Consider the following 20,347-nt stretch of genomic DNA (forward strand, 5'->3'; position numbering starts at 1 on the left):
GCAGATGCCATAGACCAAGGATGTCAAACTGGTGGCCCACAGGCCAGATGTGTCCCACATAGGCCACACCCACCCCAACTCCACAAAGGGGGAAAATGTCACAAAATGTCATGTAAGGGCAATGTGATATGGCAAGTTTGACACCTGTGCTATAGACTAACATCATCATTATTTGCAGCCACCATTTATTTCTTATGCACCCACTGTCTATAAATAGTACATTCACGTAATTTTATTATATGTAATAAAATATAAATTGTAATCAGTTTAATTATCTAGATAAACTGAACCAAACTGTGCCCTTCTATAATCTATAGGGTTTATGAGTATTCCAATTGGTGCCAATCCAGCTCCTTACCTCACATGGGATTTTACTTTTAAAAAAATAACAAATTTGCAGCTGACATGCTATAAAAGAAAATAAGAGTGCCTTTATGTCCCCAATGTGTTGAAAAAGCTATATTCAAAAATAAACAAGAGAGACTGAAAACCAATAGGCAGCTTGGAAGTACACCATCTTTTCAGGGAACAAATTCCCAATTAAAAAAAATACAGTAAGAAGTAGCCTAAAGGAATGACAGCTAGAGATAACGAGAAACAACAACAGCAACATGGCAATCATTTTACAAAGGATATCCACGGTATATTCTCAACATTTGAAAATTTGTGCCATTCTACAAAGGATTAAGGATCCTTGTACTAATAAAATGAATCTCATCTATTATTAGATGATATCTGGCTCCTTTTAGATCTGTAGGGGATTAAGAATTCACTGGAACAATTTTGAAGAAATATAAATGCACACCGGGGCATGTACATATAGAGAACTCAATAAACATCTGAAAGGCTATTTGTATGATCCTGCATAAAGTCCCTTGGAAATTAACCTTTAAAAATAAAACTTACAGCCAAAATGTGCAACTTTCTATATTTTACTCTAACAACTTAGAATTAATTTGTGAAATAAAAAAAATCATATTTTGAACCATCTTGTAACTAAATATTTAGACATAACATAATACTTCAAATATTTTTATACAAAATTTAATATAAAAAGATAATGAAGTGTCTTATTTCCAGGCTTATCTTCTATAAATATGTGTATATGCCACAGCATTTACAAAGATTTGGATAAATATCCCTGAATTCCTAAGTTAAGTTTTCTTGAGACATGCATGTTGAAGATCTAATACATGACAACATTCAACAACCTCAATTAAATAAAGAGCATAACCATATAGTTATCACATAGATAAAGAGCATTGGTAGTTATTTTATCAGTCTGTCTGTCTATCTGTCTTTCAAATTTATATAGTTTCCCAACTCATAAAAAGTAATTCTGTGGCATGCAACATAGAACTAAAAACAATAAATATATAAAAATAAGTCATTGTTGAAATATAAAACAGATATTAAAAATAACATTAACAAACAAACAGCCCCAATGAAAAGCCATTGTAAGTTTTCATCGATCTTCTGGGAGTCCAGATCTGGTGACAAAGCCAGGTCTTGAGGGACCTCCTGAACATCAACGGGGATGAAGCTAGCCCCACTTCAGGGAGGGTGGGAGAATGATCCATTAGGCAGGCACCATGAAGGTCTGACAACAGGGACCCACCAAGCAAAGATCCCTGGCAAATAAAACCCACAACATCAAATCTGATGGCATGGGCAGATGTAATTGGGAAGAGGCCATCCCTAGATAACAAAGGTCACATATCAAGAAAGATTTTAAAGGTGAGAACCAGCACCTTGAATTAGACCAGAAGTAAACTGATAACTAATGCAGCTGGGAGCAAAGGGTATACTATGTGCTCTTTTGGAAGGACCTGGGCCGTTGCATTCTGCAACAGCTGAAGCTTCTGGATACTCCTCAAGGATACTCCTACTTGGACAGCATTACATAGTCCAATCAGGACATGACTAAGGCATGAGTGACTTTGAGCAGAGCTTCCTGATCTGGGAATGAGTACAAGTGAAGAACAATACAAGTTATGCAAAAGTCCTCATAACCATGGCTATCAACTGATCTTCAAAAAGGAGTCACGAATCTAGGAGGATCCCAGATTATGCAGTAGGTCTGCATGGGCAGTACAACTCCATCCAGCCTAGTTTCAAATGGCAGGCTCCAAATCCCAAACTACTCAGTCTTGCCAAGGTTCAGCTGAAGCCTGTTTTTCTCCATCCAGTTCTTTGGAATTTCCAGGCATAGGGATAAGATGTTCACAGTAGCACTAGCACTTAGACTTATATACCACTTCACAGTGCTTTACAGCCCTCTCTAAGTGGTTTACAGTCAGCATACTGCCCCAACAATCTCGTTCCTCATTTTAAACCATCTGGAAGGATGGAAGGCTGAGTCAACCTTGAGCCTGGTGAGATTTGAACTGCTAAACTGGAGGCAGCAGAAGTAACATTCTAACCACTGCGCCACCGTCTCTCATTATCAGTTTTAGTTAATTTAGCAGGGGCAGATAGATAAAATTACATACTGATGGTACCACACCCCATAGCAGTGGATGTGGATACCCATAGATTTTAAATAAGGGAGGAGCACCATATCCTGCACTACTCCACATAGTAGGTAGCTGAGTATCACTGCTGTCTGGAATCGATTATGGGGAAAGGAGGTGAACCAGCATAAAAATGCCATCTTCTACCAATCTTCTGTGTTTTGCATTTTGGATGCTTAGTGTGTTGCTTTTATAAACAATTGCAGTCAGGTGATTATAATTTGTGATTTTTTGTCAGTTTCTCTACAGTAAAATGGGTGGCCAATAAATGTGAGAGGAGAGAGGGGAGGGAGGGAGGGAGGGAGGGGGGAGGGGGAGAGGAGGAGAGAGATGCATGTATCTATATATGCGAACATATATATGTATTCAAAGAAATACAGAAAGTAATTTTATTTTTGAAATCTAAGGATTCATCTTCTATTCCATATAATATTACTATTTCAATCATTTATATTTATGTGGGTAGAAAGATTACTTCCTAAACCTATGGCAAATAAATTATTCCATTATTACATTGAAAGAACAAATGCTTAGGGGTATTTTGCTAGCCAACACAAACAATATAAAAAAATAAAATCTTCAAAGAATGGAGAGCTGCTAGAGCATATAATGTAGGATACAGAGGGTTAGGGTTGTAAAAAGAATGGAACTTGGAAGTGTGATCCTGCCAAAATCCCTATCTGAAACACAGAAACAGTTACATTGGATTTGGCCAAGAGGCATTTAATAACAACAGTATTTCAGTTTTGCATCCTGCCAAGCCTTTGCTTGGTAGATTCTGAAATTAAATGACTTTATGGCAACAACAGTTTTGCTTCAAAATGAAATTTATCATCCAGATTATTGAGAGAGATTTAAGTGGAGATTTAAAATTGAAGAACAAGTAACCTGATACACTCAAATGGGTTGTTTCTTCTAAGAATATATGTAAAATTTACTGAAAATTTACTACGTAATTGTTTACATCCTACCTTGCAAAGATATGTAATAGAAAACACATAATTGTGTCTGACCCTTTGATGACAACAGAATGAATATTCACCTGTTTCAGGATCACTGAAATCTGGGAGAGTAATTGTATTGAGCTGTCGCCTGTCAGCAATGGCTCTGTCCAATAAACTGCTGCCACGTCCAGAATCACTGTAGGAAATAATGCAATATATTACTACTTTAAATCACTGCAAGAGAGTACTGAGGTCTGTACATCATGCCTTTGTGTATGTGTATTATATACTCTATGTATATGTGCATGTGTGTGCATGTATGTAGCTATTCTCTTGGAAAGCATTTGAAACCAACATTGTCTTTTACATATTCACTTGCCATTTCTGAGACTTCTGAAGTAGTTGAAATTCAGCCGTTATAAAATGTGTTGTTTTATTTTGACTGTTAACACACACACACACTCTCTCTAACACACATTTTTCTATAGGAAAGCAAGGCTACTTAGTGCTGTAAATGCAGCAACAATGCTATTGACAAAGTAGGACAAATGCTAGTTTCTTCATGCCTGCTTTAAACTGTAAAAGGACATCCTAATTTTTCATCCTGGCAACTTCCTCTTAGTGAAACTTCTGCATTCATTTTCAAGTAACACCTTCTATTCAGAGAATGAAACTACTTCCTTTCTTTGTTCAGCTGCTATAAAAGAGGTATAAAACATTCTGCAAGATACTGAAGTAGGGTTGCTGGACACCTAATCCCATGTGCAATGAATGACACAATTGCAATAATCCACAGGAAACAGAAGGGAAACCTTTCTTGGTCCATTTCATTAAGCAATAAGTATTTTATTAATCGGCACACATTTCCTAGAAATTGCTGCATTAGTCAGCCCCTTGTTATATGTGCCCAATATTAAAAATGAAAATAATGAAGCTAACAGTTATTCATCTCTTTCGGATACTTGGTTGCATGGTATAGGGAGTTCTGCTTGCCTTATTTCTTCTAAATTGATACTCCTCACATGAGTGATAAGAAGAAAGAAATATTATTACCTAGAAACGTATGTTAGACCTGTTTCAAACACAGTCCATTCTGAATATCTATATCTGGTATATAAAATTGTATAGCTGCTGCTATATAAATAATTTTTATTGTCCAATGGCATTCACAACTGACTTCCCTAAAGTATAAAAGAGAATTTGATCTGGGCAGATCTTCATTTTCATATCTACAGTATGTTCCTGTAATAAGGGTAGCTCAGTTATCCTTAGTAACAACTTAGCTGCTCTAGTGCACAAAGCATGAGGTAAATGACATTGACTTGGTTTTCGATTTTTAAAACATGAGTGATGATCCATTAATGAGGAAGCCTTTTATTATGTAATGCACATTTTATGGGACTGTAATGCTGATCTATTTACAAGGTTTTGAAGAGGCAAATTAAAAAAAAGTAGATAGATAGAGGGGCAGAGAGGGAAAGAAAGAAAGAGAAATACAGTAGATAGGTAGGTAGAGAAAGAGAGTAGGTGGGTAGGTAGGTAAAGGGATAGAGAGAGAGAGAGAAATAGATAGAGAAATACAGTAGGTAGGTAGGGAGAGAAAGAGTAGGTAGGTAGATAGATGTTTCCAGGTGTATTTATCCATGTGCTGGAGAAGGAAATCACTGACAAACCTTAAGACTTTGTTTCTGCTGGCACAGCACTTGATCAATGTAATTTTGATGAGAATTACATTGATCTTGCAAACTCATGCAAACCTCCCAAAACCGGCCTGTTTTTTGCGAAAACGGGCCTGTTTTGTTTCAAATAAAAGGCATGAATAGCCTGGGGGGGGGGGGGCTTGCAGAGGGCTACATTTAGCCTCCCGAACAGGGACCCATATTTCATTCGGGGAGGGGGGAATGAGCAAAAATGGTCCGTTTTTCATGAAAACTGGCCCAGTTTTTGTCAAAAGAATTGCATGCATACCCTTATGGAGGCCTATAGAGTACTGCCCTCCCCAGTCTCCAGGAGCTCTCTGAAAGCCTTCATAAGGCCATTTTGATGAAGGGGCGGGGCTTCGGGAGACAAAAACATGCTGTATTCGATGTATAAGACAACACTCAGATTTTCAGCCTCTTTTTTTGAGGAAAAAAGGTGTGTCTTATACTCCGGAAAATACGCTAATCCATCTGTTGAATGAATGGGGCCATACATTTTTATCTTTCCGATGTTGGAATATCAGTCTTTTGGATATTGTAAAGGCAAAAATAATCCAGTTACATTGTCCAGTTGTCATATTCCATGAAATAGGTATGTAACTGAAGCGAATATTGTCCTTCAAAAATTTTAATTTTTGTCACACAGTCATAATCCACTACTTTCTCCCAAATTAAGTATAGGACATCGTGAAAACATGTGTTTAACAAAATTCATTATCCTTATTACAGCTGCAACAGAATGCTGTCTTTACATTCAAATCTAGAGGACTCCAATAAATTCTAAATTATTATCTTTTGTTGTGCAAGTTGAAGTTTAAGGTCCATTGACTGTCTTGGTATAAAAATTAAGTCACTTTCCCATTCCCTAGACAACGTAGGAGCATCTAATTCTTCATTCCACTAATTTTTAGTATCTGTAAAATTCTATACTCCCATATAAATTTCCCTCATTAATGATTTTTTTTTCTCATGACAGTGTATCTACAAGTTCAGGATGCAGTATTTCATTGAAAACTATTAACCACCTTTATCATAAATACTCCCATTCAAATATTTAAAACTTTCTCAAAACATAAAAGGACAATTTAAGTTAGGTGCATAGGCATTAACCATTGCTACTGCAGTCCCTTCTATTAATATAAGTGACCTCTATTCTGCAAGAGTCACTGAATCTCTCTTTTCATTGCCAGAAGTTCCTCAGTAAAGCAAAAGCATATAGTAGGGCTCTAATCTATAGCCTGATTCATCTCTGAATCCCGGAGATTCATAAAAGCTTCAGCCGAGCTGCCTATCAATTTTCAATAAAATCTGCAAAGCACCCAGGAATCCCTCTGAATCTATCAATCTTTACAAGGAGATCGACTTTAATGTAATGAGTAATCTCTGTAATTGCACTGAGCTTCCACTATTGTTACCTTGATGGGCAGTTATAGTGCATAGTAAATTTACTTATACCTGCAGATAAATTTGCTTTATCTTATTCCAGTATTCCCCAATTGGGTGCCCTAAATGTGTTTGGATTATAATTCCCATAATTTTTAGTAAAATAGAGAAAGCCAGAATCTCCCTTACTTTTTCCCACAGATTTCTTTATAAATATTCCAATAATGCTTATTACCTTCATCACTTAAAACAAAACATTTTGTAAATTAAAACATTAATTTACAAAAATACATTTATATTTTAAAATGCAAATTAGCTCAATGATTCAGATTTTTCCAATTAAAATGAAGAAAGCAATCCTAAACCACTCATATGTACTATGTGTCAAAATAAAATCAATATTGAGAAAGCTACTAGCAAAATAAAAATAGAACATCTGAATAATAAACTATATTTTATAATTTTTAAAATTATGTATTGTTTTGTTCATCAGATGGTCCATAATTCACATTGCTGAATCCACAATTCTTACCTGGGATTAGTAAGATTGTAACAAGATTTCCAGATCTGCAACATATGTTTACAAGTAAGAAGTGCCTCATCAGGGCCCCTGCAGAGTGATTCCAATTTGACTTTGGAAAACAATAATCTAAGAGAAAACAAAAGTTAAAGCTTTTTTATACTTTTATACAGTTCCATTATTTTGTACTTCCAATGGAAATAATACTGTTTTAAAGTAAATTCATGAAAAGGCAGCAGAAGGAGAAATAGAATTGCATTTATTTTTATTATAAAACAATTGCATTTAGACAGTATGTCTAAATAATATATAATGTAATGTGTAGAAGGTGTGGTATCTACAGAACAAAGAAGCAGCAGAAAATCACATTCTTACTCATCAAGAGTGAAAATTATAGGATAACATCTGGAAAAGTGAAAAACGATTTTACAACGTCTCCCAACATCACAGCTGGATTAGTTCAATGTCACGTTTAGCATGTATAGAAACAGCAATAATTATTACTCACATAAAATTTTCTGGGTATTCACTCAAGGCCATGTCAATGATATTCAGAGCATCATGGTAGTGTTTCTGAGCGGACAGCAAGAGGGCAAGGAGATGTAAAGAATTAGCATCATCACCTTGAAGCTGCAGAGCCTGACGAACGTAACCCAAAGCTTCTGGTATCTAGTTAAAATAAAAACTGAAAGGAATTATTACCACAACACTTATTTTTAGAATAATTCTATTACCCATATGGATAATAATAACAGCAAAAAGGAATGGAAAGTCCTAAATACATGTTTACACATGTAACTTTGGGAGGAAACATTTCACTAGAGAGCTTACTTACAGATGCTAATGATTTTGTTATCCATTAAGCTATAAGAAGTATGTGCCCAGTCTTACTAAAATCAGTATTATTTTTAAAATAAACTTTCCCTTAGCACTGTAAATTCAAGGTACATCAGTATTGCTAAAATACATGAAATGTGCCTGTTTCACATTTCAAATTTAATTTTTTAAAAGTATTTCATTGTTTACTTTCTCAGAATGCATTTGGCATGGGCCCTTCTCATGTTTTAGTACTATTCAAAAAGAAAATAGTCTTAACAAAGACAAAGCAACATCCAAATGTCATGATTTTGGAATAGGGGTGTTAAAGGCAGAAGAAAAAGATGCATGGACTGAAGACTCTGTACTTTTAAATTGCTAGTCTTCCTAAAAGGTTTACTAGAAAATGAATTGTTTTATGTAATTATATACAAATAAAATACAAATCTTGAAAATTGAATTCTATATGCAATATGCTATTTGTCTACCCTAATACTGAATCAGCAAGAAGGAATATAGGCATACAAAAGTGGTCAATAAACTATTCCAGATATTTTGTACAGCAATTTTGAAATGTATAAATAATTTCATTTGGAAATAGGAACACAGTGGATATTAAAAGCACTTCAATTAACAATTGTATTTATTGCCGATCAATGTTAACAATGATGCTGGTTTTTAAACCTACCTGTCGAGAAATAGCAAACTGTAAAGCTAAATAAAAGGCTGCCAGATGATCAGTTGGAGACAAAGTATGTGCCCTGAAAATAATTAAAATATATTAGATTTATTAGTATTACATTTATCTAGACCATTTGTATTGCATCCTGGAAAATTGTCTTCAGTTGTAATGTGACATTGGATGGATTTTCAATGTTACTTCCTTTCTTCTTCTATCTTATTGATACTTTGATATTTAACACACTAGTTTCTGACACCCAGGCAGTTGTACTTCCTAATTAAATTAGCCCTCTCTTCCTTCCCATCAGTTGTTATTTTTTTATCTATTTTCCCTGGTTGTTTCAAGATGTCAGGGCCTTAATTATGAAATTCAGTTGGGTGCCAATGAGACAGTCACTACCTATCAGCCTAATCTACCTCACAGGGTTGTTGTGGAGAAAAAAGGAGGAAGAAGGTATGTTGGATATGTTTGTCGCCTTGAGTTATTTGTAAAAATAAAAGACAGGATACAAACAAACAAACAATCTAACATTCTCTAGTGTCAAAGGGATTCTTATGTTTCATAATTAAGTAATAAAGGGTGTTTTAATATTTTGTTCAGATTTTTAAAAGTGAATTAAAAATCTGATAAACAGAATCTGCTCACCGAATTAATAACATAATACAGAGATTTTTTTAAATAGATTACTGTTTCAGAAATCTAAATCTAGTAATGAAAGAAGGGTGATTACCATCTGGCAGCTACCCAGTATTATGTCATCATCATCAGTTTAAAATCCCAGAAATAATCCAGATTAAATATTACTTGCATAAATGATTGCTGACATCTATGTCAGATGACTGCAAGGATATATTTATAGGAAGATGGGCATACATGACACAGCCTGTACTGATACAAATTCATGATTCAAGTTTCAAAGGATTTTCTCCTAACCTCTTTACTTTGGAAAATACAAAGTAAAAAATGTCCATAAGGAATTCTGTATATTAGAATTAATTATATAAAAACATGTTCTTATATAATTAATTCTATAATGCAATGAACTAATACTAGCTCTCTCAGAGTTCTTATAACAAAAATAATATGCACTGATATTCATCACCAGTGTGTTTGTGTTACTTCCTATCAAGCAAAGTCAAAGGTGCCTACAGTTAATAACCACTGCATTTGCTTAACAACTATGGCAAAAAAGTGTGAATCACTTACTTAGCAATAGAAATTCTGTCCCACTTGTGATTTAAAGTCAAGGATTAGCTATATCTCAGTCCCAATTGCCATTGTAATCTGAAGACTACCTATATGGATACTGAGTTTAAATGGGAAGAATAGTAGGACCAAGCCTACATTTTACAAGTAATTATCCTCTCTCCTATTCACTTCCAATAGACTGACACGTTACAGACAGTCACCTTTTAAAACTTTATCTGAAATATCCAGGAAACATGAAAGAAAAACTTTTGCTGAATATCATAATACATGTATTTAATGTTAATTAAAATGGGACATAGTGAATCTTGCAAATAACTGATATCCCCATTAGGAATACATTTTTAACTGTTTACAGTTTAAAACATTTACCTGATTCTAACCTTACCTTTAATGCAGGAAATATAATTTTTATCACAATAAGCATATTTTTGTTGAATTGAAATATTACTATTCTCACTAATAATAGTAAGAATAAAAACATATATTCTACTAATTCTCCACTGTGCTGCTCCAGAGCTATGTTTTGTTTACAAAGAAAAAAAAATCTGATACAAGAATTGTTCTTTAAACAAAGGTTGAGCAAATGTTATTTTCTATTAGCTGATAACAAAAATATCTTTAATGAAATAAGAGATAATCCGTTGGAATCAGATTGGATTTGCCCGCTCTACTTGATGAACCAAATGCTAATACAATATGCTCTCTACTCCCAGAGATTAATCCTTATTATATAATCATTTATAAACATATTCTTTTCAAAAATACGGTTTTCATTATCTACAGCTTAGCAAAAAGTTTACCATCCACTAACCTTTGAAATGCTAGAAGAGCCTTTCGCTGCAGGACCTCTTGCATTCCTCTCAAGGAAGCTAAAGACATAATTTATTAGTGATACTTAAATGGACATTTAATTAGTGATATTTAAATATAAAACCAGTTTTAATAATCTCATAAACAGATACGTGAAATTTACTTACCATCTGTAGCTTGTAGGCTGTAGGTCAATCCTAGGGCTAAAAAACCTTTGGCTTTGAATTCTGATGTTTTGTCCCCCACATCAACCACCATTCTGGCAAATCTTTCTGCCTCTTCTAACTAAAAAAAGATTTTCATAGGAAAAATGGCAGAATTCACTGTTTAAATCAGTTTGATCGATATCTACTAGAATTCAAATTACTTTAATTTAAAATCAAGATCCCCAAACCGTATCACAAGTTCCAAAGGTAGTATTGAAAATTTGAAAGAGTATAGAAATAAACATGGTTATCAATCTTTCCTACCATGCAACATTTCACAAGTTGAAGAACAGATCAAGATGATGCCAAGAAATGTGGGAACAATTTCAATGTCCCTACACATTTCTGGATGGCATCATGAATGCCATCTGGATGGTATCCTATCATGAAGACTTATAGAGAGAAAAAGTACGCAGGTGTCTTAGAAGGTTCAAGTCAATCCCCACAAAAGAGTGAACTAAATTAGTCCAAAAATCAAGAGCTCAAAAGACAATGCTTTTTTAAAGGAATGGGATAAAAATTTGCCTGAGGTACACATAGGAATCAAGTTATCAGAGTAAATGGTATGAATGTAATGTAAGGCTATCAGTTACCAATGTAGGAAATCGATTAACTTTCTATGTGAACTTTGATGTGTCTGCTGATTAAATTCTTCCCAATTTCAGTAAGCACTTGTTACCAATTTTTCTTGGCAGCAACTACTCCTAAGACCATTGTTCACAACCTAGATTTCCTGTCTTTCAATTTATTGCTCTTCCACCTGATGGTCTCTATACTTGTTAGGAATTAGGTTGAACTGTCACTTCAGGGTTATGGAAACAGAATCTGTAGATACTGCTTTCTTCCATAGAATGAACCTTAACCCTCCATAAACCCTACAACCACAATCACTCCATGCACACACTAGTTTTTTTTTCTTTCTTTTTTCGTTTCTGTTATAATTTTGCACCAGTGAGGTTAAAACCAATTTCGTTGCATTTAAGTACAATGACAATAAAGATTACACTTATACTTATACAATGCGCTAAATACAATGCAGTGATTGCTAACAGAACTATCACATTTTTATTTTACCTTTTTAACCCATGTATGGCAATTTCTGTGATTTATATAATGCTCATATACATTGTTCCTTCTTGATTCTCCCTTTGAGTAAAGTTAATTTTATTCTGATAATTTTATATCAGCCACATTAATGTTCATGATAAATGTTCTTTGATTTAATTAATGATTAATTAAATTTCAGCTTTAAATTTAAAGTACAGCTCTTAGTGATTACAAATTCTTGAGTCACCTGCAAGTTATAATAAATCATAGTACTTTCCATGATTATATCTGATTATAGTTAATTCTTTTGTTTTAATGTGGTTTTATTGATATTTGTTAAATAGACTCTATTTTTTCTTCCTTTTAACTGTTTTTAAAATTTCCAGAATTGCTTATGTGAGATGGACCGTTTTACAAATCAAACTGGACATGACACCCAGTATTAATTACCTACCTTGCAATGCAGATACATTCTTGCAAATATGTTTTCAAGGTTTATAAGCTCATGCATGCAGTGACTGATTTCAATATCCGTAACAGATCAAATTAAAATCATTCCAGGATCTACAGGAGATCTTTAATCAGATTCTATAGTGGTATGGGTTCCAGAATTACAAACATTCTAAAATTTCAATGAAGTGATAGATTTTTGTTTGAAATAAAAAAGACATAATCCTATCCCATTAAAAGAAATAGTTTTGGCACGCCAATCAAGGCATGATAATACAGGCAACTATTATCAACTGACCAAATCTAAGGTAACAAATCAGATTAAAATAATAAATTTGCTAAAAAGCATATTCTTTCCAGACTTACATGGTTTTGAAGATATAATACGCTGACCAGTAATACGCTAAAACTAATGCACTTAGTAGAACAATGCAGAATTAAAAAATCAAAACAAAATAAAGCAGGATATATACGTATGTCCTTAAATACTTAATTCTTCATTTTTCAGATGACTAACAAAAAAACGTACCCAATGAAGGGTTCCCATACATAATTTAGCAGCAAGAAGTGGAATCGTAGGATCATCTGGCTTCAACCGAATACATTCTTTTAAGACTTTCACAGCTCGAGCAGACTATATAAAAAGGGTGTTAGAAAATAAGACAGTGAGGAATTAGCAAAATGTGCTATCTCAATTTGATATAATTAAAAAAAGATGCAATGCATTTTATTCAAGAAGGAATCGGTTTGATTTTGTAAAATACAGATGTGATTAATGTGAGCATAAGCATGACCTGTATTTGTGCCTGATAATTAAAAAAAAAAGTAGTTCCCTTATACCAGGGAGTAAAAGTGGTAAAATTATAGAGAGGAGGGGTACTGTGATTGACAAAATTCTAAATGAAAGGGTTTGAGAGATAACGATATACAGAATTTGTGATGTGCAGGGAAGCTTTTGGGTAGGCAGGAGAATGAAGACTACATTTTTGCTCTTCAGTAGCCATCAAGATACATATGAATTATGAAAAGGTATATTACGTTCATTTAGAAAAAGCTTATGATAATTGAATTATGGACTATTTTACGCACATATGGAGTTGAAGGTTGGCTGTTGAACGTGGTAAGAACAGCATATCATACAAAAAAGCATGTATGAGAATAAATGCATTGTTTAACAACTACCCAAACATTGAGTAAGACGATTGATGTGTGATATCATCTTGATTTTTAATGCTGGGTTAAGCTGACAACCCAAATGATCTGCAGGGATTGTTAGACTGTGTGATGCAATGAGGAGTATAGATCTAAATACTATCTACAGATCAAGAAGTTTGTTTCGAGAAGAGAAGTGGAATGAATGATTGCAATTTGTACATATGTGGCAAAAAATTGCAGTGAGTGGTATCTTGGTATATAGAATGTTTACTAAACATGGAGAAATGCATGGATAATGTTTTACAATGGCCAGATGTGCTTCACAGACTAAATGTAAAGATGTAAAGCACCTTTTCCCAGCCACTGGTTGTAATTTGAGGAGTACCTGTATTTAGGAGCAATGAAACACAGTATTTCAAAGAAAGAAAAAAAAAACCCAAATAAATTTGTACTATATCTATTTTTCTACTCTGAGCCAACAAACTGTAGTCATCTAGTAGATGTCTACAGTTTGTTGGCTCAAATGATAAACAGAGCTGCAGCTGCATTCTGTACACAGTTATGAAAATGAAGGCTTACACAACACAAAGAGTGTAGACAGAATTATAGCCTACTTTGTTGCCATTAGCAGCCAATAATAAAACAAAATTTGCAAAGAAACTTACTTTTCCTGCTGCCATTAATGAAAGTGCAAATTGGTACCAAAGATGGAATTCTTCAAAGGCAAATTTCATAGCCCGTTCCAAACACTGCAATAAAATTGAGAATACAGATCATTAATAGGTATAAATTATTTAAACTAACACTACTCATATTTCTACACTGACTATATTAGCTGGTAATTACACTTACTGGCAAACAAAACAATGCTTGCAAGGCATTGTACTTTTGTTGCAGAATATACCATATTTTTCAGAGTATAAGACACACTCCCCCCCCCAAAGAAAATTTGGGTGTGTCTTATATACTGAATGTAGTCCCGCCCACCTACCGGCCCCCACCCTTTGCCCTCTGCCTCACAGCAATTTGCCTCCTTGCAGCAAATAGCAAACAGCCAGTTTCAACTTCATAACAGTCTAATTAGCACAAGCAGCTGATGTTCGGCTGAATAAGCTTCCTGACCATCAGCTGTTTCAGGTTGGAGGGATTGCCATGAGCTGTTTCCTGTTTGCTGCAAGGAGGCAAATTGCTGGGAGGCAGAGGCACATTTTTTTTCTTGTGCTAATCAGGATAAACTGAAACTGAAACAGGTTGTTTGCTGCAAGGAGGTAAGTCAATAACTATAAATGCCTATAGACCATTCAAATTATTAGACTTATTTTTAAAGACTGCTTTATTATTGTTCTAGACAAAAAAAGTTTTTTAAAAAAATACTCTGAAGAAGCTCACTGCTACTGTATCTTCTTTTAAATAGCAGAGTATACCATATACTTTCAGAAAGCCATATCAATTTTAACAGCATCTGTACAAGTATAGTCTGAAATGTAACAGTGTCCTGTTGTAGTATTAAGATAAGGCAGCTGAGTTAGACCTTGACTTAGTCATGTTTGGAGTAGATCTATTTAAATAATTGGGAGGAGTTAGTGCCACTACATTTAAGAAAACTTTCTGGCATTAATATACTGCCATAATGTACATTTCTCCAATTCTTTGCTATTTCTATGGGTCAGGTACACATGCACAGAAATATAACACAAATAGCGTATATTGTCTGTACTGTTTGCTGCAAGGAAGCAAATTACAGGGAGGCAGAGGCAGATTCCCCCCCCTTGTTTTCCTCCCCAAAAGCTAGGTGTGTCTTATACTTCGGAGCATCTTATACTCCGAAAAATATGGTAAATATCATGCCAGGGTGAATGATGCAAATGATTGAAGACTTTGTTGTTGTATGCAAGTAAGAATGAAAGCTTGGGTTATTTTATGTGAGTGTAATACAAGCAATAGAGAAGAGAAGAACAGGGGTATACTATAAAACTCATCTTTTGTCTTTAGGAAGTTTGTTCAACCTTTTGACTCCATTTTCTCTGTCCATGTCTTTCTCTCAATTCATAGAATACTATTTAAGTTACTTTATAGTGGAATTTCATGCTGAAATTAACAACAGGAAAGGAAGATTCTCAAAAAACTTTAAATTAAAAAGTGAATTCCTTTTAGCTCAGCTTTAAATCAACAGCAAACAGGGAATCAATATATAAACCTATTACGTATATGGAACCCATGAAAACAGTTAACATAAAGGAAATGTTCATGAAATACATATAAAAAAGGGAGTTTCAACGCAAATGTCAGGTCACAAAAGTAAGAAAGTGAGAAATGAGATCATCTTCCAACACATTTGTAAAAAACAAAGCAGGGAATGATACAAACACAATGATTCTCTAACAAACACCTGAAACATTTTGATTGAATTCTTCTCCTGTGCCATATCCCTCATCAGATGCTGGTGATCATGTTGGTGATCCTATTTTTATCAACAGCTGCATGAAAATGTTGAGTTTTGTCCAAACCAGTCCCTTAGGTTTTGAATCCATGATGTTCTTCTTCTGCCTGGACCTCGTTTCCTTTCAATATTTCCCTGGAGGATTAAGTGAAGTATGCCATATTCCAGAGTTTTAAAAGTTGACATGTGTCGCATCACATGTCCAAAATATTTTAATTTTTGCTTTTTAATGGTTTTGATTAGGTTTTCCTAGGCGGCTTATCATCTCCTCATTTCTGATTTTGTCAACCCAGCTTATACTTAACACTGTCTGTAAACCCACATTTCAAATGCTTCTGTCTCTTCAAGTGGCTTTCTATCAGAGACCAACTCTCTACTCCGTAAAGCGGGATAGAAAAGATCTGAAAAGCCTCATTTTCAATCTTAGGTTTATGTTGTGACTGCAGAAGACCTCCTTCATTTTGAAGAATGCTGTCTGAGCTTTCTCTATCCTTGTCTTAACTTCAGTGATCATGTCCCAGCTTTCATGTAAATTAGAACCAAGGTGTATGATCCTTTCAACTTTTTCTAGCGGTATTCCTTTTGAAGTTATTGGTGGTAATTAATGGGTTTGCTGACGACCATGACCTTGGTTTTTGAGGTGTTAAGCTTCAAGTTGTATTTTTCAGATATTTCTGTGACTCTGTTGATGAGGAGCTAAAGATCTTCATGCTTACTGGCAAGCAGAACTGTATCATCAGCATATCATAAATTGTTGATCCGAATACTGTTCACTTTTAGGCCAGCATTTTCCAGTGCTTTGTTGAAAATTGACTCAGAGTAAATATTAAACAAGAGGGGAGACAGAATACTGCCCTGTCTGATCCCTCATCATATTTCTGCATCATCTGAGTATTTTCGGCCTAGTCTCACATTTGCTACCTGATGCCAATATAGGTTATTAATGATTTGGATGTCTTTGCCATCTAGTCCTACTTGTTTCGGGATTTGATTGAATAGCATTTTTAAATTCAATGTTAGTTGATTCCCGCAAATTCCTGATAAATGTATTTGCAACATCTTTGGCAATTATTTTATGGTAACATATTGTGAGCCATCCAGAGTTAGTTGGAGCCAGGTAGTGCCTAAATTTAATTAAGGAAGCATCTAAATTCTATTTATGTATTCAATGATCTGTATTTCAGTAAGAAAGTAATTTACCATACAAGTTGAATTGATTTAGTAATTTTAAAATTCATAGAAAAGTTAAATTTCATCATGAAAGAAATAGAACTTGGAAGAACAAGAAGGGCTCCTTCAAAGAAAGGGAAGCCATGAAAAATTGAAAGAATGGGAAGCAGAGAAGCATGGATCCACTATCCAGGGGAAAAGTTATGAAACAAAAATATTTTCAGTTCCTTTTCAGAACAAATTCTGATGAAAATCCATAATGCTTACTTCCAGGGTAGGTACAGAATTTAGTTTCCAACTGGTAGCAGTAAAAGCAATAAATAATTGATAGTTCTTAAAAAGAAATATATTTACCACACAGAGGCCCCGTTACCCTTTCCAAAGACTTCTGACACAGGAGCATATTTCTCACAGACAATCCACATTCAAAATATTATGAACTCATGTAAAATAAGAGCCACATATAGAATGGTTGAATTGGTGCATTCCAGAAGAAAATGCTGGTCTGTGACCAGCACACAGAGTTTCAGTGTCTACAGTACGCTTGTAATTTGATAAAATTTAAAAATTAACTTTTAAAATTATTTCTACAATTCCTTAACTAATTGTGTAGTTATTTATTCTGGAATAAACCCCATTATATTCAGGATTTCCAGCTTTTATAAAGCTGCTCTCACAATTTTTTTTTAAAAACACAGATATTTTATTATCATTATTATTATTTATTTATTTATTATTTTTTTATCCACATAAATTGTTTCAACTTCTACCCTCAAAACAATGCTATAGGGCACTGCACACCAGAAAAACTAGACACAAGGACAAGGACATTCCCCCCCGATGACATCACTCTGTTAAATAACTAATTCCCACAACACTCATATTACCTACTAAGACTGTATTATATTATTCTTCTCTTCCTTCCTAGTACCTATCTCTTTCCACCTATGACTATAACCATGTTGCTTGGATCTTTAAATTTTATATTGTTTTATTTGTTTCCTAGTATAATTTGATTGCTTATTAGTAATCTGTGACTATCACTGTTGTATCTTATGATTCTTGATGAATGTATTCTATTTTATTTTTATTTATGTACACTGAGAGTATATGTATGAAAGAAAAATTCCTTGTGTGTCCAATCACACTTGGCCAATAAAGAATTCTATTCTATTCTCCAAATAGCACTCACTTCTGCTTTTATCATAAGAAAATGGGGGGAGGGAAACCTTCCCCCTAAAGTATGTAGCAATACAGGGACAACCAATCTTCCAGCTTGTGATGGTGAAGAAATTTAATTAATCATTAATTAAATCAAAGAACATTTATCATGAACATTAATGTGGCTGATATAAAATTATCAGAATAAAATTAACTTTACTCAAAGGGAGAATCAAGAAGGAACAATGTATATGAGCATTATATAAATCACAAAACAATGCTATAGGGCACTGCACACCAGAAAAACTAGACGCAAGGACATTTCCCCTCCCCCGGATGACATCACTCTGTTAAATAACTAATTCCCACAACACTCATATTACCTACTAAGACTGTATTATATTATTCTTCTCTTCCTTCCAAATAGCACCCACTTCTGCTTTTATCATAAGAAAAGCAGGGGAGGGAAACCTTCTCCCTAAAGTACGTAGCAATACAGGGACAACCAATCTTCCAGCTTGTGATGGTGAAGAGAAACTTTCAGTACAGGTAATCTTTGATTTACGATTTAGCCCAAAATTTCTGTTTGCTAAGCAAGTTACTTGTTAAGTGAATTTTGCCTGATTTCACAACCTTTCTTGCCATAGTTTTGCCAGTTAAGTGAATCATTACAGTTGCTACTAAGTTAGCAATGAAGTTGTTAAAGAAATCTGGCTTCCCCACTGACTTTGTCAGAAGGTTGCAGAAAGTGATCACATGATGCTAAAACACTGCAGCCTTCATAAATCCATGCCAGATGCCAAGCATTTGAATTTTGATCACATGACCATGGGGATTTGCAAAAGTCGTAAGTGTGAAAAATGATCATTAATCATTTTTTTCAGTGCTGTCATAACTTCGGACAATCACTAAACAAATGGTTATAAGTTGGAGAGAGAGGGGGGGGGAGGGAGGGAGGGAGAGTGGGAGAATGAATGAATTTATTCCAGTCTATACTTGATCTGCAAATCAGATTTATGTTTTCCTTTAACTCTTTCATATCAATACCTTTTGAGATGAGATTTTTATTCAATCATTCAAGCATGTTAATAAAAGCATGGTTTTATAATTTTTTATGTTTTACTGTTGTCCTTGTGAAATGCCGAGTGTCATTGTTAAAAAGTAAGTCTTTAAAATAAAATAAATAAAATACTATTTTTTGAGTAAAAACCCCTTTAGCTATCACATAAATTACATTCAATCCTTTGCATTCTTATCATACTAAATTCTGTCAGGTACTGTTTCTCTTATATCCATCAATATCATTGAACATTCAACTGAACAACAGATAATGTGTTAAATGGTACACTGAATTGATGAATTATTTTTAATTAATTATTTTTTAAATTTATGGTTCCACAGAAATATTGCATAAGTCCAGAAGGGGCTCATTTAGAATTTTAAAACCATGATATCAGCATCACCCCCATATTTCTCAAATTTCTAGCTTATAAGAAGTAACTTTAGGCATAATACAGCAATCATATAAAACAATAAAAATATCATCATTAAAAGTTAAAATATTATTTAAAATTAAAATATGTACAGAGAGAGTAAATGAATCAGAGTATAAGATGCGCCTTTTTCCCTGAAAAAAGAGGCTGGAAATCTGGGTGCATCTTATACACTGAATACAGCATTTTTTGCCTCCCAAAACCCCGCCCCTTCACCAAAATGCGCTTGCATAAGCTTGTAGGAGGCTTTCAGAGAGGAGGCTGCGGAGGGCAGAAATGAGCAAAAAAAGGGCTGGTTTTTGTTTGTTTTTGGACACCCTCCCTCAGGAGCACTCTACTAGCCTCCTAAGGGCTATTCACGCCCTTTTTTTGAAAAAAAAATACCGGACCCATTTTCACGAAAAATGGGCTGTTTTGGGGAGGATTGCAGAGTGCAAAAACTTTTTTTAAAAAAAATTTCCTCTTCAAAACCTTGGTGTGTCTTATACCCTGGTGCATCTTATACTATGAAAAATACGGTAATTCACCAGGGTCAGAGATATATCCATTTAGCAATGGATGAGCTCACCTAGTGGCCTTCTTTAGCTCTTAAACAGGAAAAGAGAAAGCACTGAATCCTGCAGCATCCCACATAGTAGGAGCCAAGGG

At 34.4% G+C, this 20,347-nt stretch overlaps 1 protein-coding gene across 3 annotated transcripts in view; it reads right to left on the reverse strand.

Moving 5' to 3' along the window:
* Positions 1–20,347, reverse strand: part of TTC7B (tetratricopeptide repeat domain 7B) — a 118,980-nt gene that overhangs the window by 55,671 nt on the left and 42,962 nt on the right. For all 3 annotated transcript variants that reach the window (XM_032232942.1, XM_032232951.1, XM_032232960.1), the window contains 8 exons: positions 14,101–14,184; positions 12,810–12,914; positions 10,745–10,862; positions 10,579–10,636; positions 8,565–8,637; positions 7,569–7,729; positions 7,073–7,189; positions 3,556–3,653 (listed from right to left, as the gene is read on the reverse strand). In XM_032232942.1, the coding sequence (XP_032088833.1) occupies positions 3,556–3,653; positions 7,073–7,189; positions 7,569–7,729; positions 8,565–8,637; positions 10,579–10,636; positions 10,745–10,862; positions 12,810–12,914; positions 14,101–14,184 (814 nt within the window). The remainder of the gene's footprint in view (positions 1–3,555; positions 3,654–7,072; positions 7,190–7,568; positions 7,730–8,564; positions 8,638–10,578; positions 10,637–10,744; positions 10,863–12,809; positions 12,915–14,100; positions 14,185–20,347) is intronic.

This window comes from Thamnophis elegans, chromosome 1, assembly GCF_009769535.1.
Source record: "Thamnophis elegans isolate rThaEle1 chromosome 1, rThaEle1.pri, whole genome shotgun sequence".
NCBI lineage: Eukaryota > Metazoa > Chordata > Lepidosauria > Squamata > Colubridae > Thamnophis > Thamnophis elegans.